Genomic DNA, 26108 nt, shown 5'->3' on the forward strand with positions numbered 1-26108 from the left:
TCAAGGTACACCACCACCCCTTTGTATAGAAATTCATGTAAAACTTCGTTTATCATGGACATGAATACAGACGGGGCTCCCGTCAATCCAAAAGGCATAACTAAGTATTCATATTGTCCGAGGGGCGTATTAAACGCGGTTTTCCACTCATCCCCTGCCTTGATACGAACGTGGAAGTAAGCATCTTTTAGATCTAATTTCGTAAAGATCTTACCTTGGGCCACGACGTTGAGAAGGTCTCGGATGAGCGGTATAGGATAGGCGTTGTTGGTGGACACTGCATTTAGTCCTCGGAAATCCGTGCACAGTCTAAGTCCCCCATCCTTCTTTTTCACGAAGAGAACTGGAGCGGCGTGGGAACTAGAGGCTGGGCGGATGAACCCTCGTTGGAGGTTGGTGTCGATGAATTTCCGGAGCTCTTCACGTTCATGGAGACTCATGGGGTAGAGCCTCCCTTTGGGTAGTGAGGCTCCTGGTAAAATTTCCACCGCACAGTCCGTTCGTCGATGCGGGGGCAGCGTGTCCGCTTCCTCCTCCGAGAAAGCGTTTAGAAAAGGCCAGTAAGGTTCGGGTATTTGGTTGACTTCTTCTTGGGTAAGGAGGGCCTTTTCTTTCTGAGTAGGGTCTTCGCCCCAGTTTTGATTCCAACGGTGAAGTTTACAGTTGGCATGATTGAAGGTAATACATCCTTGAGCCCAGTCTATGTAGGGATTGTGATCACATAGCCATTTGCTGCCTAGAATTAACGGGTACTTGGCAGTAGAGCTGATGACAAAGGACCTCTTTTCCCAATGCTGTCCCATGCCTGTGATCACCGGGATGGTTTCAGTTGTGACCGGATTCATGTTGGTACCATCCATTTGTTCAAAAATTACTGGATTTTGTAATTCCCGAGTTGGTAAGACTAGTCCATTGACTAGAGCTGGGGCTATGATATCTCTTGAGCAACCCGAGTCAATAAGAGCTTGCACCCGAATGTGCATTTTTCTCTCTGGGTTGATTAAAGTCACTGGCATGAATAAAATGGACCCAGGTGGCCGGTTCCGTGCAGGGACGGGCTTGGGGCGGATCTGTCGTTTGGGCCCTTTTACGACAGATCCATCTCGTTTCCCGACTGGGGACTTTCTGGATTGACTTCTGCAGATGGGGAAGCGGGATCGTATTCCATAACTTCTTCCGCTTCCAGCCCTCTTTCTGAGGCTGGCCTTTGGGAAGCGCCGCGGCCTCTGTTTGCTCGTGGAGCTGGAGTCGGGCGTTGGAGCGTAGGGAACGGAGCAAGGGTTGGACGCCGTAATTGGAGCGGAGGTCTTTGCACAGGCCGGTAGGGGCATTGTGCTGCAAAGTGACCAGCCTGTCCGCATTGCAAACACAGCCCTTGTTGCCATCTAGCATCTCTCGCTCCACGGGTGGCGTAGCCAGCTCCCCGAGCTCCCTTCTGTAAGGTCAATGGTCTTCTTTGTCCCGTTTGTTGTTGTTGCTCAACCAAACGGACTTCTAAAATGCGATTTTCCACTTCGCAAACAAGTTGAATCCAACCTAACAGCGTAGGGGGATTGTCTTGCATGAGGGCTCTGTCCAAAAGTCTCGGATTAAGTCCTTGTTTGAACAGAATAATTTTTGTGGACTCCTCACACCTGGGGCACTTGGCAGCCAATTGTCGGAATTTCGTGATATAGTCTCTCGCTGCCATGCTGCCCTGCTTAATGGCCTGCAATTCTGTTCGGGCCCTGGTTTCCTCTAAGGGATCTTCATATTGTGCTCTAATAGCATCCACCAACCCCTGGAGAGTATCGAGTTCTGGGGCCCCGATATTATATAGTCCTACGTACCAGTCCGCTGCTTTCCCTTGTAAGCGGGAGCCGAGGTGTTCAATTTGGCTGGCCTCGCTGCCGAAGAGGTGTCCCCACCGGTTGAAGAATTGCACGACTTGCACTAGAAAAAAGCCCAGTTTGGAGGGATCCCCGTCAAAAGTGGCGTCCAGTTTCACCCAACCCATTGGGAGGTCTTGCCTCGGAGCCGGGGCTGGGTAGAAGTCCGCCGGAAGCCTCAATGGCACTTGAGGTATGAGGGGACCCGGTTGTGCTGGCGGTGGCCTCACCGGTTGAGCCGGGGGTGCCGGCCTCGGCTGGGCTGGCGGTGGTGCTCTCGGCAGGGCTGGTGGCGGTGCTCTCGGCAGGACTGGTGGCAATGCCGGAGGTGCTGGCCGTAGCGGTTGAGGTGCTGGCGGTTGAGGTTGGTGTGGCGGAGTAATAATCGGCCGCTGAGGGGTGGGTTGGTGGGGTCGCAGTGGTGTAGGTCCCATCGGTTGTGTCGGAGGCGGTCTTACGGGTTGTTCCAGTGGCAAACGCATCGGCTGCAGCGGCGGGGTTAGTTGTGGTCGAAGCGGAAGGGGCCGCAGCGGCGAAGGCCGAATGGGTGGAAGGCCGCGCGGGCTTGCCCCTCCGGGCGTTGTTGTTCTGGGAAGCGTCGGCTGGCCTTTTGGCGCTGGTAGACCATCTCCCGGAGGTTGCCCGACGGGAACAGTTTCGCGCGGTTGACCAGGGGCTCCCTCCCCTGATGGAGCCACGGGTGCTCCCGCTTGGTCCGGCCGGACCGTTTTCGGGGAAGTATGGGGGGGTATCACCGGTGTATCACTTGGCTTTTCCTCCCCTTCCGTAGGCCTCTCAACGGGGGTCTCGTCTGGCGGCACATCCCCTCCCGTGATAGGAGGTTCGATGGGAGTCTCACCGGATGGCACAACCGGGTGGTCCCTTCTCGGTGGAGTTTCCCGCTGAGGGGGAAGTTCCTTGGGTTGTTCTCCCGATTCGCCAGGATAGGTGCCCCCCCCGCCGGTAGGCGACGACCGCTGCTGAACTTCCTCCATCGGATAGGAGATGACACTTTGAAGGGTAGCTATCTGTATCGCCATCTCTTCAGGAGACAGTCTTTCCCCTGCCCCCATTGAGGAAATTAAATGAATGGCGTGAGCCAAGCTTTCTTCCATATCCATCAGCTTAGCTTCTAATTGTTGTATACGACTTGGCCCTGGTTGTTCGCTCAGGGAACCTTCATTCGCTGTACTCACCGGGGAGAAAGGGCCCCACTGAGGAGGGTCCCCTTGAACTATTCGCGACCTCGCGGCTAGAATTCCCTTGGCCATACCCGTCACGGCCGAGATGCTGGTATCTACCGCATAGGTGCGACCTCGTATCTGCTCCCAACTTGGTTCAGGGACTTCCGTTGGCTCCTTCCACGGGGCAAGTTCGGAATAATCCCAACTCAGGGCGCCTCGGCGAGACGTGTCCCCCTCCATCTGCTCAAACGTCCTGTTCCAATATCGCCATGGTTGGCTGCTATCTAGTTCCGGGACGGTTTCTAGGCTTCGGCGCCCGTCCATCGAGACTCGTGGATGGAGTCCACCTGCCCGGCGCTCTCTGGTTTCTCGGGGTCTGGCTCCCCACTCCGACGGGGTGGGCACCGAGATCAAGGGGAGAGCGGTTGCTTTCGGCCTTGCCCCGAGATTGCTTTCGGTCTCGTTTCGAGTACTGAAGTCGATGAGAGGCAGGGTAGAAGTGGAGGCTCCGGTTCCGTTCCCGGTTGCTCCCAGCTCCTGGGAGTCTTGGGTTTGCACCGGTTGATTGTCGGGAGACGCATACGGATCAAACAAAGGATCCCTGTCCGGGACAACCTTGGATTCCGCTGGGCCCGACGCAGACATGATTGGTAACAAAATGTCAGACTGTGGCTAAATAAGGTACTCTCTGCAAGATTCCCTTTAGAAGCAAGAATAAGTCCAATGTCTGGCAAAGGAAGCTTTATTGCAGAAAAGGTCCATTATAGTCCACTGTCCTGAATAGGAGACTCAGGATGGTACATGATCATTGTTACCAATGAAGAGCAAGCATAGGATACAGAGTAACAATACCCATCTGGAACAGCCTCCCCCCATAGTTCTCAAAACAACATCTTTCAGTCCTGGGAAGCTGCTCTCCTTCAAGGCCAATGCTTGGTGGAACGGTGTTAGACACAACAATCTCCTCTGGTGGGAATGCTGCCTGGGAACTGGTGCACCTGGGGAGAAAGCACTTAAACACTAGAAGCATTAGAAAATGGAGTCAGTACAGTTTAGATATATACTGGACCTGACATGCGCATAGAGTGAAGACAGTAGCACTGCCATGTGCATGGTTCTCAAAGCAAAAACGATTTGCCACACCCCCTTCCAAACTTTACTTCTTGTAACTCCTCTTTATATTACAAAGGTCGCTGCTTATTCCCAGAAAGCCGTTTATCTACATCCCTAATATGAACTCTTTGGGGACAGCAGATACACTTCCTTCTTAATGCAGGCGACAAGCACTCAGCCATCGGAGAGCCACACGTTTGGGGGGATGACAGGTTCAGTTCCACTCGCCGGCTGAAACAGATCTGTGGTTAGGAGCTTGTTTGTTTGCTTGTTTGTTTAAAAAGCGAGTTAGTAGTCCCGTGGAGCTGGGGACAGGCTGCTGGACGAGAGGATATTTCATCCTTATCCTTTCCAGGGCTTTTTTTCAGGGGGAACGTGGGGGAACGGAGTTCCGGCACCTCTTGAAAATGGTCACATGGCTGGTGGCCCTGCCCCCTGATCTCCAGACAGACGGGAGTTGAGATGGCCCTCCACGCCACTTTGCAGTGCGGAGGGCAATCTAAGCTCCCCTCTGCCTGGAGATCAGGGGGCGGGGCCACCAGCCATGTGACCATTTTCTCTGAGGGCAACCCACTGAGTTCCACCACCTCTTTTCCCAGAAAAAAAGCCCCGATCCTTTCCATTAGTGGAAACACCCCACCAAATCTGCAACAACCTTTGTGTTGTGGAAAAAGACAGGGTCAGGCACTTGACCTGTCTTTTTCCCCACTCAGTGAGAGTTTCTCTACACAAAGTGCCTCAGCGCATGTTCGCCAAGTATAGGGAGATGCAGTGTTAGCCGGGAGGCACAGTTTAAAAAGACAAAGCCAGTGGAGGTCGCTCCTCAAAGGGTTTGTTAATTTCATCTTCGCCTCCCCAGGCTCTGTCAGTTTCACCTCTCCCCTCTAAAACTGTGTGGGATTGCAACCAGAGGGCAGCAAGAAATTGAAATGGGCTGGAACTGCCTTCCAGAGCCAGACTTGGACCTAGAGAGGTTATAATGGGCTGAAGTTTCCCTTCTGGCATTTCACAGCCCCTTCACACAGCTCCAGTGTATAGCAAAGCCTTTGGCTTGCCACCAACTCTGTCTTTTTAAACTACCCTTCCCAGCTACCGTTAGATCTCCCGACACATGTTCTTCACGTGTCAGATGTCTCATGTAGAGAGAGACTGAGAATTACAGATTTGGAGGGGCCTTTAATTAGAAGATTCACTTTTAAAAACTGCAGAAGATTCTTTTGCTTCACATGTATCTTAGTCCAGATGGCCTGGCAGGATCCTCACGAAAGACAGAGCGATGGATTTGCCAAAAGAGCAAGGATAACTTTTAAGCCCCTGCAGAAAGTATTTCTTCTACCCGGTATTTCTGCTGAACCTCCTGTTTGAATGCTGCTGTTAGCAGTTGCAGTTTCATCTTGGTCTGCAGCCTCCTTGAAAACGGGATGGTAATTTTCTCAAGTTTTTGACAATTGCTGGAATCTGCCCCAAAGTTTGGGGACTGGAATTCAATGGGATAGAATCTGTGGAAGTTCCCCACTTGCAGTTCCCCTCATGTTTTCACGACGACTTTTCCCAAAAAGTCCTGCGATTTAGCAGGGGCTGGAACCTTCGAATTTGCCCTGTAGTTATGCTGCAGGGAAAAACCAGCTATACATTTGTAGAAGGAAACGCATTTGGCATACTATTCTTCTTCATATATAACACTAAAACAATTTCATCTTTATGATGCTTCTTGCTTTTACTTACCATGTTTAGAACAGTTATTCATAGGTGTGGGGGTAGGCACCAGGGCTTGTTTTCTGGGGAAAGAGGTGGTGGAACTCAGTGGGTTGCCCTTGGAGAAAATGGTCACATGGCTGGTGGCCCCGCCCCCTGATCTCCAGACAGAGGGGAGTTTAGATTGCCCGCCGCGCCGCTCAGCGGCGCGGTGGGCAATCTCAACTCCCCTCTGTCTGGAGATCAGGGGGCGGGGCCACCAGCCATGTGACCATTTTCAAGAGGTTCCGGAACTCTGTTCCACTGTGTTCCCACTGAAAAAAAGCCCTGGTAGGGACTAAAATTAAATATCAATAAAATGTAAAGGACTGACATATACAGGTTGGATGCTTCGGACCTGTTCCAATTATGGAGACACTTTCCGTGGGCAGAAGGCGAGTGTCTCGTGTGACAAGGGAAGGCTACTTCCACCCAATGAAATACAGCCAACATCCTGGCCTTTGCCCACTGCAGTTTGATAAACATTTTGTATCGTGAAAGGTCTCTTACAGAGCAATCCCAAGCAAAGTTACTTCAGTCTAAGCCCATTGAAATCAACGGGCTTAGACCGGAGGAACTCTGCTTAGGATTGCACTGTTAATGCGCTTTGCAATGCGGTGAGCTTCCAGCCAGTCTGGACATTGAACTGGTCACATACATTTGAAGGAATGAAGTCAAGAGGAGGTGATTTTGTGGTCTATCCCCTATATTGCAGTATCCATTCTATATCCACTCCTTACTCTTGCCGACTCTTTAGTCTGCTTCCAGACAAAGAGCAGTCTGTGCAAAGCTACAGGAAGGCTCTTTGTGCGAGATAATCGCCCCATGTTTTACGCTGCAGAGATTTCTGAGCCAAACAATCATAAGCCAGAAAGCCTTGTAAAGCAATCCATTTTCCTTATGCCTTACTAATTTAATGGAAAACGTTTCCATGGGTTTAAAAAAGATTGTATCAGAGTAACAGCCATGGACTTAAAAGTGCATACCAGGCAGATCTGCAGTCCATGCTGTTTTCACACTGCTTACCGGCTACGGAATGTTGTGCCAAGTTCCCGGAACGACAGCGTCATCCTGGTGTGATTTTTTGTGAGAACGGCTGTCGTTCCGGAAGCTCGGCGTGATGTTCCGTGGCCGGTAAGCAGTGTGAAAATGGCCCATCAGGTGTCTCAGAAACCAGGGCTTTTTTTCAGCAGGAACGCAGTGGAACGGAGTTCTGGAACCTCTTGAAAATGGTCACATGGCCGGTGGCCCCGCCCCCTGATCTCCAGACAGAAGGGGGTTTAGATTGCCCTCTGCGCCACTGGAGCGGCGCAGAGGACAATCTAAACCCCCCTCTGTCTGGAGATCAGGGGGCAGGGCCACCGGCCATGTGACCATTTTCTCTGAGGGCAACCCACTGAGTTCCACCACCTCTTTTCCCAGGAAAAAAGCCCTGCCAGAAATTATGCTGCCTTTAACAAATCTTAAAGCACTGTTTGTCAGCTATGAAGGGAATAAATGCCAACAGCTCCCTGGGTTTGTTATATACTAGCTGGGGGGAAATGCCCATGGGGATTTCAATGTAGCTTTTCTTACCAAACTCCAAACAAGAAGCACAACCTATGGCATATGATAACCAATACAGCCGCCGACAGATGCTTTTGGAACATTGACGTTCACACGGGAATGTTGCCAGTGGCCAAGTAAACTGCCCAACGCTGCCCATTCCAAGTGGATTCTTGTGCTCGGTGGGAGTGAAGTGAATGCAGGATCACACTTGGGAAAACTCAGCTGCCAGCCAAAGAAAAGATACACCCGGTGCCAGAATTGCACGGACCGTTTGCCAATTGTAAAGCGCCCCTGTGAGATTTCCGGAGCGTTGCTGAAGAGCCTAGTTGGAGATCTGCAGTCATGGAATTTTGTACAAGCAAAATTGTGCTCATTTTCAGTTCAGTGCATCTTGGAGAATAAAAATGTCTGACCCCCCCCCCAAGAGAGATTTGTCCTTCTGAAAATGATTAATTCCTTATAGACCTTAGGAAGGACCAGGGTTTTTTTTCAGCTGGAACGCAGTGGAACGGAGTTCCAGAACCTCTTGAAAATGGTCACATGGGTGGTGGCCCCGCCCCCTGATCTCCAGACAGAGGGGAGTTGAGATTGTCCTCCGCGCCGCATGGCGCGGAGGGCAATCTCAACTCCCCTCTGCCTGGAGATCAGGGGGCGGGGCCACCACCCATGTGACCATTTTTGCCAAGGGCAACCCACTGAGTTCCACCACCTCTTTTCCCAGAAAAAAACCCCCTGGGAAGGACTGTAATTGAATGGGTGTTAGGGGAGGGGGAGGAACATGAGGTGCCATCAAGGCAGGTGCTGGCTCAGCTAAAGGCATCCAGAGAAGCACAGCGAGGGATAGAGGGAGGAGGGGAGGAAAGCAGCTATTAAAACACAACACCGGCTCCCCAAGCAAGTCACGCCAGAGGGCCACCGGACTTGAATGGGGATGGGTGGAGAACCAAGAACTCTTTAACCCTCAAGATCTGGCATTTGCTCAGTCTCTTTCCACATCACGATAACCTGCTTTGGGCCTGGGAAGTTTGGAGCAGCACCAGAGAGCCTCGTGCTGTGTGCTGAGTGCAAATCTCTTGCCTTGCTACAGTATTCCTGTAGCAAAGCAAACACACGCACACAAACATTTCTTTCAAAAGTTACAGGCATGTCCCTTGTGCCATTTCCAGTTTCCTGGGAGCTGAATGCAGAGTGAAAGAGTGGCAGAAGTGGCTTGCTTTGGGCCTTTGCCCCGTCTAGCTGGCCTTTGTTGCCCTCCAGGATCCCGAGCCAGCAATGTGACTGCACGCATAGTCGGTCATGTGGACTGGCCTTTTGTTAAGGGCCAAACTACATGATGCCTAATTTGCAAGTCTGCCGTGGGAATGCAGTGCCATTCTGAAGCTATTACATTTTTTTAAAAAACTACCAGAGGTCCCTGATTCTTTAGGGGGCCACAGCATTGGGGGGGGGGGGTGAGTGGCTCCTGACTCCTCCCCACATATGCTGTTGTCAAGACCTGTGCAGTTGTTTCAGCTTCTGAAAACGGCATGGGGGGTGACAGGAACCGCTCAGCCCCCCATGCTATGAGCCCCAGCAGGACTGGCCCCCCCCCGGGCAATTTTAAAAGTTTTCTAAAAAGGCTTTAAAATGGTAATGTGTGCATCCCCAGGGCAGACTTGGGGATGTAGAACGGAGTCATTTGACCCTTAATGTTAAGCGAATGCTGCATGTTAGTCAAAGGCAATTGGGCCCGCTCATCCCACACCCCTCTGAATATCAGCTGTCACAGTAGCGGAGGCTTTTCATTTAATATTTGATGCTGGGTCTATTTTGTGTGGAGTGGACAGTGCCCTCAAGTCATAGATGACTTATGGCAACTCCTGGTGGGGTTTTCATGGCAAGAAGCTATCAGAGGTGGTTTGCCATTGCCTGCCTCTGCAACCCTGGTTTTCATTGGAGGTCTCCCATCCAATTGCTAACCAAGGCCAAGCTTGCTTAGCTTCCAAGATCTGACGAGATCAGGCTCACCGGGGCTATCCAGCTCAGGGTAGCAAAGGTTTTTTTAACTGAACTGCTGCTTCCTTTGAGAAAAGCAGCGGAACTGCTCTGTTGACAGAGATGAGGCAGGAACAATGCTGTTCCTCCTTTGGGGCAACCTTTTATAGTACTGACAAAGGAGTTCTCCTTTAGCACAGCATTGGCTTTTTGAAACGATGACTTCTAGTGAGAAATAAATATAAGGACCCGAATGTTGTAATTATATGATGGCAATATTGTAACTTTTTATTAATAATCACAGTTAAATGATGAGCCCTGGAAAATGTAAATAAGTAGAGTGATGTTTCAAGCAGAACGTATGATACTTTTGAAATTTGTTCCCCTCCTACCCCTATCCCCAATGGAAACTAATAAAAAATATTTTAAAAAGAAAAGAAAACTTGTGTGCAAGCATGTTTTGGGGGCTGATCCAAATAATGTAGTAACAGGAGAAAGGAGGACCCCGTCGGTCCTGACCTGGGCCATTTCCAGACGGCCCCCCGCCTCGCGAAACGACGCGCGACGTTTCGCGAGGCGGGGGGCCGTCTGGAAACGGCCCAGGGCTTTTTTTCTGGGAAAAGAGGTGGTGGAACTCAGTGGGTTGCCCCCGGAGAAAATGGTCACATGGCTGGTGGCCCCGCCCCCTGATCTCCAGACAGAGGGGAAGTGAGATTGCCCTCCATGCAATCCATGCAGCACGGAGGGCAATCTCAACTCCCCTCTGTCTGGAGATCAGGGGGCGGGGCCACCAGCCATGTGACCATGTTCAAGAGGTTCCGGAACTCCATTCCCCCACGTTCCCACTGAAAAAAAGCCCTGTTCCTGACTGTCCTTGCAGATAGGCTTGCCAGCTTCCACATGGTAGCTGGAGATCTCCCAGAATTACGACTGATCTCCAGGCAACAGAGCTCAATTCCCCTGGAGAAGATGGCTGTTTTGGAGGATGAAATCTATGGTATTATACCCCGCTGAGGTCCCTCCCTCTCCAGGCTCCACCCCCAAAATCTCCAGGAATTTCCCAACCTGGAGCTGGCAACCCTTGCAGAGCCATGAGATGGGTGCCAGACCTGGCAGAAGGCCCGTATGTGTGTGTGTTTGTGTGTGTGTATGTGTGTGATCTCCCCACCAACTGTGCTCTCTCTCTCTCACCTGGTGGTAATTTGTCCCAGCCCCACATTTTTCTGTAGTACATTTAGCCCAGGGCTCCGTGGGCATGTTTGTATCTCTTTGGGCTTTTATCATACGTTCACACCCCTTGCTTTTGATTTAATCTCAGGAACTTTGCCAAAACTGCATCAAAAGGAGCAGTCAAAAACGGAGCCTGCGGGTGCCTTAAAGGTAGCTGCGCTTATGTGGAATTCAGTTCTTTTTGACTCAGTGAAGGATTTGGGTGGTCGACAGAGGCGTTCACTCAGATGCAGCTCCTTCTCAGATGCTGAGCTGCTTTCTTTTAAAAACAGGTCGGGAAAGAAAAACCTTTATGGTTTTCATACGGCAGCAAGCGCTAAGGTGTGCTTAACTGGGCAGATTTCTCGAAGGAGAATTTCAGATCTTGGCTTGTCTCCGAGGCCGAAGCCTTCCTCCGGCCCAAAGAGCCTTTGCTGATGGAAGAAGTCGAAGTATTTCATCCCTGTGAGGAAGCCCTAGGAGGTGTCTAAAAGAATCCTCCACATTCAGAGGCAGCAAACCTCTGGATAGCAGTTAGGGTTTCCACCTCTAGATTGGGAAATTCCTGGAGATTTGGGGGGGGGTGGAGCCTCAAGAAGGCTGGGTTTGGGGAGGGGCCTCAGCAGGGTATAATGCCCCCAAAGCAGCCATTTTCTCCAGGTGAACTGAGGGCTATGGCCTGGAGATCTGTTGTAATTCCAGGAGATCTCCAGCCACCACCCGGAGGCTGGCAAGCCTAATACCAGAGCCCAGAGTCAGCGTCAGGCCAATGCCTCTCTGCCCTCTTGCGGGCTCTCCAGAGTCACTGATTGGTTACTCTGAACCAGTGTGGAACAGGTTGCTGGACTGGATCTGATCCAGCAGGGTTCTTCTTATGTTCTTATGAAACGAGAGATTTCTGAGGGAAAAGAAAGATTTCCTGGGGAGAAAGGGAGAGGGAAGACGCCTCAGGAGAACGGTGTAGTCTGGCAAGGAGCCTAAAGCAGAGCTGCAGCCTCTGGAGATCTACCAGAGGCCGTTTTCACCCGTCTAATTGGCTGTGAAAAATCACGCAAAACTCCTGGAATGACGGCGACTTCCTGGCATAATTTCCCATCATGACTGCGGTTTGTGGTGCGATTCACACCATGAACCAGAGTCATGATGAGAAATCACGCCAGGAAGACGCCATCGTTCTGAGAGTTTTGCGCGATTTTGTGTGGCTGGTAAGATATGTGAAAATGGACAAAGTCCCAAGAGCTATATAATAACAGAGAGTCTCATGGAACAAAGACTATGATTAACCGAACACCATGAAAGCTATCTACACGCAATCCAGGAATTGTCAGAAATATTTAATGCAATGTGTGTATATTGTTTAGTAAAGTGCAAGGGAGAACAAATATATTTGTTTTAAATAAACAAATATGATTTTTGGTTGCTGTGGATTTTCCGGGCTGTATAGCCGTGGTCTTGGCAAGACCATGGCTATACAGCCCGGAAAATCCACAACAACCATCGTTCTCCGGCCATGAAAGCCTTCGACAATACATGTATGATTTTTGTACAATAGTTTCATAAGTCACACTACTCAGTTCCACAAATCTCTTTTACAATAGAAAATAGGCAGGTTCAATAAGTCAATGCTAAATAGCAAAAACCCTCAAGTCTCTATAAACATGCCAACAGTAGCAGGGAACTTTTACTTCTTGGACCCTTTGGATTATTTCTTACGTAGCAGGACTTTACTAACTTTTTTGAAATTCATTTATGAACGCACTGGCACTAGCGCTTTAAATGAAGTAAAAATTGATGTATTGTCGAAGGCTTTCACGGCCGGAGAACGATGGTTGTTGTGGGTTTTCCGGGCTGTATTGCCATGGTCTTGGCATTGTAGTTCCTGACGTTTCGCCAGCAGCTGTGGCTGGCATCTTCAGAGGTGTAGCACCAAAAGACATGTAAAACAAATATATTTATTCTTCCTTGCACTTTACTAATATATGTATATATATACATTGCATTAAATATTTCTGACCATTCCTTGACTGCTTGTAGCTAGCTTTCATGGTATTCTGTTAATCAGAGTCTGAAGAGAAGCAGAAACAGGGCAGGGAGAGAATCAAGCTGCAGTAAAATTCCCCCATGAAGCTAGGGTCGCAGTTCCCCACTGGCCCAAATTGAGACCAATTCAGCCCCATGTGGAGCATGGGTGTGCTCCCAGGGCAGCACATGGACTGCATGATGATGTCACTTCCTGGAAGTGATGTCATCACGCAGGCCAAGAGCACGCATGAGGAGAGCACATCAGGTCGGTGCCGGGTCTCCAGCCTCCTGCTGGGAGGATAGAGGAGGACAGTATACATAGTCCCCCCACCCCCACATTTTATCCTCCTTTAACCCCAGTTTCTTCCATGAAGCCCAGTTCAGAAATTACTGTGATCGTTCGTACAGTTTGGGTATAGTGCACCCTTGATTGCTTTTTGTATGTATGTTGAGTACTTCTTCTTCTTTTTTTTAAAAAAATAATTTTTATTGGATGAGGCAATATACAATAATTGATTAATACATTAAACTTATCCAAATTAACCCTTCTACTTAGATATATACCCCACCCCCTCCCCTCCCCCTTTTCTTTGTTGACTTCCAACAACACTCGGACACCCCATTTATTCATAGCTATTATTATTACACTATATTGCTATCATTTTTACCATGGTAAAGATCTTGATATGTTTTTCTTTCGTTAAAGTCTTTTTATATAAAGTTTAAAATCCCTCCAGAGACCACAAATGTCCTTTAACATTGCATTTCTTTTCCAAATATTTCTTAAGTTTCTTCCAATCCTCCAAAAAAGTTTCTGGATCTTGCTCATTCAAATTTCTAGTTATTTTATCCATTTCGGCCATGTACAACAGCTTCCTTGTCCATTCTTCCACATTTGGTATTTCTTCATTTTTCCAATATTGAGCATATAGAATTCTTGCTGCTACTAACATATAATATAACAATGTCTTATCCTTTCTATTAACCTCTTCTAAATGTAAAGATAATAATAACATTTCAGGATTTTTAGCAACATTATATTGTAATATCAAAGACATTTCAGCACATATTTTAGACCAGAAGTCTCTAGCCTTTTGGCAAGTCCACCAAGTGGACTTGTATGTTGAGTACTTCTCATGTTACTATCAATGTTCGTACAGCTGAATGTGTGATACGAACTCCACATTTATCCAACTTCTGGTCCCTGGTTTCATTTGTAAAGTGAACATATGTTGGTGCTTTCTTACAGACAGGTGTATGCATGTACAGGCTGGTTATACATCCGATCACTGTAACATGTGATCAGGGGCCGATTCCACACGACTTACCTGAACCCGGGACGTTGCGCTACCTTGCAGATCATGCCAGGGAAAACGCGATATTTCGCGTTTTCTCCGGCATGATCCGCAACGTAGCGCAACATCCCGGGTTCAGGTAAGTCGTGTGGAATCGGCCAGGGGCTGTTTTCACACTGCTTACCGGCCATGGGACATCGTGCCAAGCTCCCGGAATGCTGTCCTTCCGGGCAGGGGCGGCGCTAGGGTTTGCAGCGCTCGCGGCTGGCCGGCCAAGCGCCCCCCCCAACACACACGAGCATGTGCGCACCTGCCTGCGATGACGTCATGCTTGACGGGAGCGCACGCGCCGCCGCCGGCCCAATCGCTGCAGCGGGCGGCCTCCGAGCTCTCCCGCTAGGTTGCCTCTGCCGCAGCAGATGCCTGCCCGCGGTGGCTGTGCCCGGCCAGGGGCTTGTGCTGGCGGCAGCGGCAGCGCGGGGTGGAAGGAATAGGAGGCTTCTGCTTTGGGGGGCGCGCTCTCGCCCCCCGCGCCTCTTCCAGCGCTCCCTCCGGCACCCCGCGCCTGCGGCCACCGCCTACCTGGCCTCAATAGGCGCGCCACCCCTGGTTCCGGGAGCTTGGCACGATGTTCCATGGCCGGTAAGCAGTGTGAAAACGGCCAGGTTTCTGCGTCAAAGACTTGCAGGAGACCTCATAGTGACAGGAAAAGCTTTTATCATCTCTGTCGTTCCCACTTGAAGTGGCATTGCCCAAGTATGAGCGATATATGTGTGTGTCCTACTTTTCATTATCCATCCTTCCTTGCTGAATAACTCCTGTTTGTACTTTTAGTTCTACTTGGAAAGAGTAAAAGGTGATTAGGGTCTGGGGAATTGTTTTGAAATTATATTTTCTTTATTTTACATGCTAGATATTCCCCCGTCCCCTTGGTTAGGAGCAGTGAAAGCCATTAGGTTGGAGAGACAGGGATTTTCACTTTTTTTACCCTCCCCCTTCCCTCCACCAACATGGGTCCCATAATTTCTTGGCAATGATGGAAGGAACGGGGGTTAAAGGAGGATAAAATGTGGGCATGGGGGGCCATGTATACTGTCCTCCATTCCTTTGAGGAAGGGTAGGATACAATTGCAATAGATAGATAAATGGAGTGAGTGTCAGTTTGTTGTAGTGGTTCAGAGCGGCAGGACTCTCATCTGAAAAACCAGGTTTGATTCCCCACTCCTCCGCTTGAAGCCAGTGGGGTGACCTTGGGTCAATCACAGTTCTCCCAGAACTCTCTCAGCCCCACCCACCCCCAGAGTGATTGTTGTGGGGATAATAATGACATACTTTGTAAACCACTCTGAGTGGGCATTGTCCTGAAAGGCGGTATATAAATCGAATATTGTTGCTGTTGCTGTTGTTGTTGCTGTTGTTAAGTGAGCAAGAGAGTCAGTTTCAGGTTATTGGAATGTAATAATTAGATTGGCTAGTAAGCCTATCTTTGTGCCCAGCATTATGGTAGCCAATCACAAGAAGAAGAAATATGCAGGGAAGGGAATTTGAAGTCAAATGTCTGTGAATGCCAGGGGAGCAGCCTGGAGGGCAGAGATGACAGCTGCTTCTTACCTGGGCAGGAAAGGGAGGGGTTCATCCAGCAGCTTTTAGCCCTTAACAGGATGAGTGAATGAGGGACTGAGAGCCAAGCTACAAGTGAGGAATGACACTTGCCTGGCAAGTGAACAGACTCACGTGTGTTCCTCCCTGTTCACTTGCACTCTACTTGATCAAGTGGAGAGCAAGTGAATGGCAAGTGAACAGGGAGGAATACACGTGAGTCTGTTCACTTGCCAGGCAAGTGTCATTCCTCACTTATAGCTTGGCTCTGAAGCACAAGGATTCCATGTTCACATTCCAGTAAGGAGTTTTTCTCACAAGATGGAGGGTGGGGAGAGGGGCAAGAGAGGCGTCCTTCCTCTTGGCAAAATGGGTTTGGATCAAGTGACCAGCTTAAGATGGAGGCACACGAAGGATCTCTGTGTCCAGCAGTTTTTCTAGCTTAGCCTTCATGTGCTGCAAAGATTTATGTAATCATAATGGATTGTATTGCTATTTGTATTGCTATACTGTATTGCTATTTGAAAGGCACCTGAACAGATATTGTTGTTAAATGTCAAACGCGACTTATTTGTACGTTGTGTTACCAGAACTGCTCTTTATTATAATGGGGAATTAGCTATAGCAGTCTGTAACTTAAAATTAGCGCGGATCTTAACCTATGTTTACGGAGGTCCTGATTCCAGACACTCTAGTGAAAAAGAGGCAGACAATGAGTCAGGTCCAAACACGTGTATTAGGTGTGGCGTAAGCCTAGCTTGCACAATCATACAAGGAACATACAAGGTCTAAGAAATACAGAGTAGGAAATACAGAGACATTCGCATTAGCTGGTTCCCAACGATGATAGGGGAAATACTCACTTATCCTGGAGCGAAGCAGAGACACAGCAGCGAGGGTGGCCCAATGCCAGCACTGGAACCACAGACGGACAGCAAGGAAGTCTGGATAGGGAATGGCCGAGGCACCGAGTGGTCTGAGAGACCAGCTTAAATACCCCAAAACGTACCCTGGGGCTGGTGCTGTACTTGGTGGTTCTCACAGATTAAAACAAAGGGTCTAATGGGCTACTGAATGGCTTGGATGGGCCACTTTGGTAATCAGATTGTGATAAGTGACACCTCAGGAAGAGGGGACAAAAGAGGGAGGGGGAAATCCAAGTGGGCTGAAAGGATATTCCAGCGGACAGGGCTTGTCCTGATGTCATCAGCTTTGGAATGCGGAGGTTTCTTTGAGATGCATTCTCTAAGTGCTTGGGATGGTCGGCACTTAGTTCCTTCTCCGGGGCGGCTCCTAAGATATGCAGAGCGGGGCGAGGGGCTCTCGCTGCGGACGTGGTGTGCCCGCTTCGCCGAAATGGCTTCTCAAAGCAGTCTTCTTCCCAGGGTCTTCTGGCCGCCTGAGAACATGGATGCCGGCTGGGCATAGCTGGGGCTGGATAGCAGGCTGCCCGGTAGCGAGGGCAAGCTCGGCGACCTACCCGCGGGAGGCTCCAGACGGGAACTGACCAGGGAGCGCCTAGCCAGGCTCGCTGGAGGTTTCCCCGGCAGGCGCCCGGCTGCTAACAGCGGCTTGGGCCCATATGAGGCAGGCTTCCATGGAGGCAGCGGGAACACTTTAAAACACAGTCCAAGGCAGGAAACAGGCACGGTCCGTGGCAGATGGCAATGCAGGCACGGGGCACACTTGTAACAGAGTCCAAACACACACTAGGAAGTCCAGATACAGGTCAGGGCAGGGCTGCCCAGAAAGAGAGTCCTTTGTGCAGTTAACCAAACATGGAGTCAGTAAACTACACAGTCTATTGCAGCAGCAGGGTAATTGACACGCAGGCAGGAAACTGACACGTGTATCAGAACACACACGTGCAAAGCAGTCTTTTGGTGCAGCAGTAAAACAGTAACGCAGGAAACTTTAGCACAGTTCATGGCAGGCCTTAAAGCAGGGGAGGGGGCCTACTTGGCAACAGTTGCTTCATATAACAAAGCCTTATCTGTGGAATAACGCTCCAGATGATGTTTGCTTTACATTCTTGCTTAGCAACTGGTTGGGAATCAATCTGAAGAAACAACTTCTCGACCAGTGGGAGCACCACCAACCCTGTCAACTAATTCCGAAGAGGTGGATTTTTCAGGACAGCATCTCTGGGAAGCATCCGTGGCCCCCACTGAAGTCAAAGACCAAGGCACTGTACATTTTAGTCTCTTTACTTGTATGCTCTTCAGGGAAGAGTCTTTTCTCTGCATAACAATAAAAGCTCAAAGGAAAAAAACAGGATACACAGTGTAATACTAGCAAAATAAACTAGCAAAATAAATGATATTGTATTTTATATTATTCTATTAATTGGAATCCGCCCTGAGCCTGCTGGTGCAGGGAGGGTGGAATATAAATCAAATAAATAAATAAATAAATAAACCACTGTGAAAACAGGCTAATTAGAAACAAAGTTTAGCCACAGTTTTATACAATATATCCTACAAACCCCGTTTAGAACTGAAAGTGCTTTATAACAGAAGTTCTAACTATAGCAGTTCAAGATTGAAGGCAATTTAGCATTGACGTTGGAATTTGCAAGTTATTTGCCTAAAATCAATATGGACTTTGTTTCTGATGTGTGGCTATTGCAAATATTGGTTATAGAACACTTTATAGTTAATTGTGATAATTTGTTCATGTGTCTTAAAATTGTTATTTTGTATGCTTGCGTAGGAAATATTGTATAAAACACTTTAGCTAAACTTTGTTTCTAATTAGCCTGTTTTCACAGTGGTTTGTTTATTTTGCTAACAATAAAATCTCTATAGTAATACAAGAATGAAATGCATGTTTTTAAAGGATACATCTTCCAAATATTATTAACATATCAAATGGCAAAACTGAAAGGAGTTGGGAGGGTTAAAACCGTTCGCCTTTCCCTGCGCAACCCCAAGGCAAATTGAAGCACCTCAATATACATTCTATGAACTGAACTAGACAGTGTTCTTTGATCTTGAGCTGGGCCGTTTCCAGACGGCCCCCTGCCTCGCGAAACGTCGCGCGTCGTTGCATACAAAACGCGAAATATCACGTTTTCTCGCGCGAGTTTTGCGCAACGTCACGCAAAACTCGCGCGAGAAAACGCGATATTTTGCGTTTTCTGTGCAACGATGCGCGACGTTTCGCGAGGCGGGGGGCCGTCTGGAAACAGCCCTGGTTAGTATTCTACTTCTGCTTTCTCGTTTAGGATTTTCACTAACTATTCTCTCGTTCTGTATGTGTTCGCATGAGCCAAATGGATGTATTTTTAGTACTTCTCTGCTTTCTCTTCCTTCCTGGACAACGTGATTGCGTTGCAGAGTTCTGTGTGATATCCACATTTTGGCTTCTAGGTGTAACCACTACGGAAACTACTCAAAAGGAGACTGAAACCACCACAGTCGCCCCAGAAGTGTTAGAAACGGAAGCCGGACCTCACAATCGAGTTCTGCAAGGAACACCTTTAGAAAAGGTAAAGATATAGTAGGCTTGGACTTTGGGATATTTTCTGGCTTGGGGGGAGGGTAGATGGTAATGCTGAGATGCTGTTCCTGTGTTGGTTATTCTACCAATATGCAGAAACATAACTGCATATAGATCAAGATGGGTAGCCATGTTTGTCTGTAGCAGTAGAAAAGAGTCAGAGTCCAGTAGCGCCTATAAGACTTGCAAAATTGGTGGTAGGCAGGGCTTTTTTTCAGCAGGAACGTGGTGGAATGGAGTTCCGGAACCTCTTGAAAATGGTCACATGGCTGGTGGCCCCGCCCCCTGATCTCCAGACAGAGGGGAGTTTAGATTGCCCTCCGCGCCACAGCGCGGAGGGCAATCTCAACTCCCCTCTGTCTGGAGATCAGGGGGCGGGGCCACCAGCCATGTGACCATTTTCTCCGAGGGCAACCCACTGAGTTCCACCACCTCTTTTCGCAGAAAAAAAACCCTGGTGGTAGGGTAGGAGCTTTTGTGAGTCACATACAGTTATCTGAAGAAGTGAGCTGTGACTCACGAAAGCTCCTGCCTACCACCAATTTTGCTAGTCTTATAGGTGCTACTCTGGCTCTTTTCTATAACTTCAGATAGGGAAGTTACTATGTATTAGGCTGTCATGGCAGACTGGTTGTTTAATGTATTTATTTACTTTATATGTGTCCCACCTTTTCACCCCCATGAGGACCCAAAGTGGCTTACATCGTTCTCCTTCATCTTATGCTCACAACAACCCTGTTAGGCAGATTAGGCCGAGAGCCTCTGACTGGCCCACAGTCACCCAGCCAGCTTGTTTGGCGGAGCAGGGCTTTGCCCCTGAGCCTTCCAGGTCCTAGTCCAACACTTTAATCACGGCACTGCACTGGCTTTCAGTGGGGCGCCCAGTATGGAGGAGCTGGGCGATGTGGTTTTTCACTGTGAGCCATTTGGGTGTATCCTGATGAAAGTGCTTCTTGTCTCAAAGACAACGTCTTCAGTGCAGTTCCTACAAGCACAAGCAATCCCTGCCTATTTGTGGTGCGACTCGATGTGGATGATACGAGGTTAGCGTCAGGAGCCGATGGGTTGATATCTGTGGCTCTGCCCCAATGCAATTAGACTGGGAAAGTGGGATACTTTTATGTCTTTGCCCCTTATCACCTTTCTGCTCTGTGGGTTTGTGATTCTCATATTTGATGGCTAATCTCAGTAGTGAAGAACATGGGTTTCCCCCTCCCGTTAGTAATTTTTAATGATCTGTTCCTTCAAATGGGGCTGACATTTTTTTAAAAAGATGCTAACTACCCATTTTGCCCCATATTTTCTCAGAAGTAGATTCCTTTGGGCTCCAGTGGGGCTTTGTCCTGAACTGACAGGCTTAGAGCTACAGCCTGAGTTCATTGTGTGTTTTCTACTTGAAGGGTCAAAAAGGTGAAAAGGGTCAAAAAGGAGAGGAAGGGCCACCCGGGCCTCCAGGAAGGGCTGGACCAAACGCAACCTGGCCTGAGACTCCTGGACCGCCTGGGCCTCCCGGGAAACCTGGGCTGGATGGGAAACCTGTGAGTATCTTGAACTTGCAAGAGCTGTGCTAAATATTCTGTGGTTTTGATATTTGCTATAAAAGTACCACATGCAACCTAAGCATGTTTCTGGGAAGATATTCACATACTGCGCATTGACATTGTTCCATAATGATGTTTGTGAACCTTGGCTGTTTTCACACTGCTTACTTGCCATGGAACATTGCGCCAAGCTCCCGGAATGACAGCGTCTTCCTAGCGTGATTTCGCACAAGAACTTCCTGGCGTGATTTCACGCGATTTCCTGGTGAAATCACGCCAGGAAGATGCTGTCGTTCCAGGAGCTTGGCGTGATATTCCACGGCTGGTAAGCAGTGTGAAAATGGCCCTTGTGTCCCCCTGGCTGCTGCTGCTGCTGGACACCATTTCTCTTTTTCATCTTTCTTCTCTTGTGGGCTTCATTGACCTTCGTTGGCATTGGATCTGATTGGCTTTGTCAATTCATGTGATGTTGTTTGAGAGCAGAACCATACACATTACACCAAATGCACGTACATCCTGTCTGTACATCTGTTTGTAAGAGAGCGCCAATGCGCTTCCATTTTATGAATAAAACTGGGGAGCAGCCCCTGGATAAATGTGAGCTTTGTACCACACATTCAGCTCTACATGCATTGGCAGTAATATGAGAATTACACTGTACACAGATTGTACATGTGTCCCCTGTGATGTGAACAAGGCTTGTCTGTGTTTCATCATGTCATCCATAACACCATGTGAGTTGCCACAGCTAATAAATTTCAATGGTAGTGAGGGCCAGCAAGGCTGAGGATACTGAGAATACTAAGAGGTAAAGAAGGAGCAGGGCTTTTTTTCTAGGAAAAGAGGTGGTGGAACTCAGTGGGTTGCCCTCGGAGAAAATGGTCACATGGCTGGTGACCCCGCCCCCTGATCTCCAAACAGAGGGGAGTTTAGATTGCCCTCCTGGAGATCAGGAGGCGGGGCCACCAGCCATGTGACCATTTTCAAGAGGTTCCGGAACTCCGTTCCACCGCGTTCCCCCTGAAAAAAAGCCCTGCGAAGGAGGGAAATGGTGCCCAGAAGAACAGGCCTGAAAGCCCAAATGCCTGCAGCAACCACCTCAAATTTATCCAAGAGTCGCGTGTATTCTGATGTTCATGAAGCCACACTGATGTAATCAGTTGTCCCCAGCCTGGGCCTGCAGGTGGAAAGTGCCGTCGACTTGTAGCCGACGTATCATGATCCTGCCATATTCCCTTTATTAGTGGCCAAACTCATGATTCTCTCTTCATGGAAAAAGTGAGTGTTGACTCAAGGGGAACAGTGGCTGGGGGGGGGGGGGACGGGGTGTTCTGGTGACGCAACAGGTAAAGAGCAGATGCCACATCCTGAGGACTCTGAGTTCGAAGCTTCTTGTGCCTAACATTACACACTGTTGCCTTGAATCTTGGTGGGTTGGGTATGAAAGTTTAAAAAGAAAAAGAAAAAGCCCTTCCCCTTAAAATCTGACACTTTTGTAGAGGCTGTATGGAGCCCATTCTTCCATTCTTTTTTGGGTGGGGATGAGATTTTTAGGTCCTCTGGATGGATGAGCAGTTCACTTACCAGCCCAATATTGAAATGGCAGGACCCAGCTCTTAATTCTAGCGCTTGCCACTTCTCCCATCCTGGCTGCTGTCCCATTTGCCACCCATGCCATGTGCCCAGGTGCTGGCCGTTCCCGCCAGTTTCCTACAGTGCTGCCCCTGACAGGCCTGCTTATGAATACAGGTTTGCTACCTTTGCAACTCCTTTGCTAATTTCAGAAATCCAACGGAATAGGTCGTTGCCATGTCAACAGACAGTACATTAATACAACAGATGTGCAAACCTAGCATGTTATTAGCAGAGGCAACGCCACTTGCGAAATAACCGTTGTGAAGAGTGAATGCCTGTGCAACTCGGGCAAAAGCCTCTCCGTCTTGTATGGCAAAACAAGCTCGCTTTACTAAGGAGGAGTTTTTAAAAGATGTGTTATGTGCCGTCAAGTTGCCTCCAACTTTGGCAACCCTAGGAAAGAAAGACCACCAAAACGCCCTATCATTAACAGACTTGCTCAGATCCTGCAAACTGGAGGACGTGGCTTCTTTTATTGAGTCAAGCCAGCTCATTTGGGGTCTTCCTCTTTTCCTGCTGCCTTCCACTTTTCCCAGCATTATTGACTTTTCCGGAGAATCTTGTCTTCTCATGATGTGACCAAAGTACAATAGCCTCAGTGTTGCCATTTTATCTTTTAGGGAGGATTCAGGCTTGATTTGACCTCGTACCCACTTATTTGTCTTTTTGGTTGTCCATAGTATCCACAAAAATCTCCTCCAGCACCACATTTCAAATGAATCAATTTTCTTCCAGTTAGCTTTCTTCACTGTCCAACATTCACATCCATACATAGTAATGGGGAATACCACAGTTTGGATTATCTTGGTTCCTAGAGACATCTTTATCTTTAAGGATCTTCTCTAGCTGTTTAAAAGGTAGTGCCTTTTTATTACTTCCTGTGGTGGGAATGGCTAAGCCTCCAGCCTCCTACTGTCTCCCTGTGCTTCATCATCCTCATCCCCCCCTGTTCCAAACCACCAATCTCCAGTTCTTATCTTCATCTAGCAATTGGTACAGAGCTGTTGGAGAACATGGCATAAAAACATAAGCAGAGCCTGCTGTTTAAGTAGTCAGCCCAGCCTCCGCCATCTTTAATAGCCATTTTAACATGCCTACTTGTGATATAAAATCACAACACCTCTGGATTTAAAATGGCAGCTTGTATTTCAACCAGAGGGCCACCAGCTAACAGTTGCTGAGTCCCTCCTGGGAGACTCAGGCATGAATGGATTGCCGCTTAGGAATACGAAGTGATTAGAGGTGGTTGGATTTACAGTCTCCCCCTAAGGAATGCAGTGCAACAAAGGTCTCGCAGAGTCGTCCCCACTTCACACATTCCTTTCTCTCCTCCCATGATGAGATCTCCTGTCCATGATTGAGGAGCTAATCAAATGACATTCATAAGCATGTACAGTTCGTTCTTGGGCAGGTACATTCCCCAACTAAATTCATCAACTTAGCTTGAAATCTTTGTTCTAATGGCTAGGTGGGTTCTCCCACCTCAGGGCATGTTCTACCCTATAAAATATAAAATGTAGGGTAGCCCTATTCAAATCATGCATGCTTCCTGGCTGCTCCCTTAGGGTCACTTCCCTAAGTGTCTCTCGTTCTCTGTACACACTTACCAGATCCAAAGCGCTGTTCCCTTGAGGTTTACCCTAAGCCTCTTGCTCCCTTGGCCGAGAATGCTGGCGTTTGAAGCTCTCCCTCCGTAGACCCCCCCTGCTCTTTGAATAGGTAATTGTCACCTTGCAATCCCTCAAATCTATTCCACCTTCACCACTGCTTTTCTTGAGCCTGTTGTGTGTGTGTGTATGCATTTACCCCTTGAGTAAAAATTACCCTTTAATTAAGAACACCTGCTTCGTGTGTGTCTATCCTTGAGAAAGGACTCCGTAAATTATTGGTGAATGAATCAATTTTCCCCGTGGTTACTGGCCTCTCACATAGCTGTCTTCCTTGCTTGCCAATTCCCCCCACAAATTCTATTTACTCACAAGGAGATCAATTCAGGTAACAGCTGGTCCATCTAGTCCAGCATCCTGCTTCACACATCAGCCATTCAGTTGCCCTGGAGGGCCAAACTAAATGGGCAGAGAGGCCACGGCCGTCCCCAAGTCAGTCCCCACGGCTAGTAGCCATTGATGGACCTCTGCCCCGTGAATCTGTCTAGCTCCCTTTTAAAACCATCTATGCTCCTGGCCATCACTATGTCCACTAGCAGTGAATTCTACAGTTTAATTACTTATTGAGTACAGACAGATTTCCTTCTATCTGTCCTGAATCTGTTCCCCAGAAACGTCATCGGGTGCCACCGTGTTGTAGTATTATGGTAGGGGGGGGAAGCTCTCTGTGTCCCCCTTCTCCACCCCATGCATCATTTTATAAACCGTTATAATGGCTGTTTTCACACCACTTACCAGCCACAGAACGTTGCGCCGTCCTCTCGCGAAATCGTGCCAGGAAGACTCTGTCGTTCCCGGAGCTTGGCACGATGGTCCGTGGCCGGTAAGCAGTGTGAAAACACCCCCTGTTTCCCCTTAGCCGTCTTTTTTCTATTTTGAGAAGTCTCAGATTCTTTCCTCCAGGCCCTTAATCATCTTGGTTGACCTCCTTTCCACTTTTTCCATCTCTGCAACGGCCTTTTTGAGAACCGGAACTGCAAAGGGTATTCCGTAGCTCGAAAATGCGTGTAATATATTTTGTTACTAATGATCTGCAGGAATTGGCCAAGTTATTCTCTCAACTGGAATTCATCCCAAACTGCTGTAAGCGTTTGGTGGTGGTATTAAGAATAAGAATAAGAATAAGAATAAGAATAAGAATAAGAATATAAAAGCCAGATGTCTCTGAAAGGCGCTTTTTGTGCTGGAAGTGCAGGGCCTGTACTTGCTTCTGCGTAGGACCACACTGGCACTGCACCCCACCCTTCCTTTCAAACCAGAGTCAGCCTGATAGAGTCGTGGAGGTCCCACATATGGATAAACATAGTAAATGTCCCGGTTTCCACATTGTAGTCTGTGGTGAAGAAGGAGGCAAGAACTTTGCAAGGCCAGACCACTGTCTTTCTCTCTCCCATGCGGAGTTATCATGCAGCATCTGAGCAGGGCTTCAGTTATCATTGGCAAGGTGAAAGGAAAACTGTACAGACATCTTATGAGCAAAATTCAGTGGTCACCAGAACTGGAAGAGCAAACAAGACAGTTAGGTTCAGGGCTTTTTTTCTGGGGAAAGAGGTGGTGGAACTCAGTGGGTTGCCCTCAGAGAAAATGGTCACATGGCTGGTGGCCCCGCCCCCTGATCTCCAGACAGAGGGGAGCTGAGCGGCGCGGAGGGCAATCTCAACTCCCCTCTGTCTGGAGATCAGGGGGCGGGGCCACCAGCCATGTGACCATTTTCAAGAGGTTCCGGAACTCCGTTCCCCCACGTTCCCCCTGAAAAAAAGCCCTGCTTAAGTTACTTAAACCTGTTCTGCAGCATAGTGACAAATTTATTTCTGGATTTATTGTTTATTTTTGCTACACTTTTAATCTGCCTTTCTCCAAAAAGGTTTCAAAGTGGGTTACGGTGTTACTGAAAAATGCAATCAAACAGCAGTCAAAATTATAACATTCCCCCATATCTGTTGTCATAAGAGCTATAAACAATAATCTGGGTTCACAGAAATGCCCGTCTTAATCACTCAGTTTTGTGACTTCACCGAAACACCAATGGCAGAGCAGCTTTCTTAACATCCTTTGCAAGACTGTTCGGCAGCACAGGGGCCAGCACTGAACAGGCTCTGCAATGAACAGGAGACATTCTGATCTATCTGCAAGATAGGTCCTGTAATTACCTCAAAGCTGGACTTGATTTGCAGAGTAGAGCTATCACAGGAGAGCTCACCAACGAAGATGGCCCTAT

The 26108-nt window shown here is 48.6% G+C and overlaps 1 protein-coding gene across 3 annotated transcripts in view; it reads left to right on the forward strand.

Moving 5' to 3' along the window:
- COL15A1 (collagen type XV alpha 1 chain) overlaps positions 1–26108 on the forward strand; it is a 265292-nt gene that overhangs the window by 102928 nt on the left and 136256 nt on the right. For all 3 annotated transcript variants that reach the window (XM_054990908.1, XM_054990909.1, XM_054990910.1), the window contains 3 exons: positions 17587–17731; positions 18918–19036; positions 20448–20585. In XM_054990908.1, the coding sequence (XP_054846883.1) occupies positions 17587–17731; positions 18918–19036; positions 20448–20585 (402 nt within the window). The remainder of the gene's footprint in view (positions 1–17586; positions 17732–18917; positions 19037–20447; positions 20586–26108) is intronic.

Source organism: Eublepharis macularius, chromosome 11 (assembly GCF_028583425.1).
Source record: "Eublepharis macularius isolate TG4126 chromosome 11, MPM_Emac_v1.0, whole genome shotgun sequence".
NCBI classification, from domain to species: Eukaryota; Metazoa; Chordata; class Lepidosauria; order Squamata; family Eublepharidae; genus Eublepharis; species Eublepharis macularius.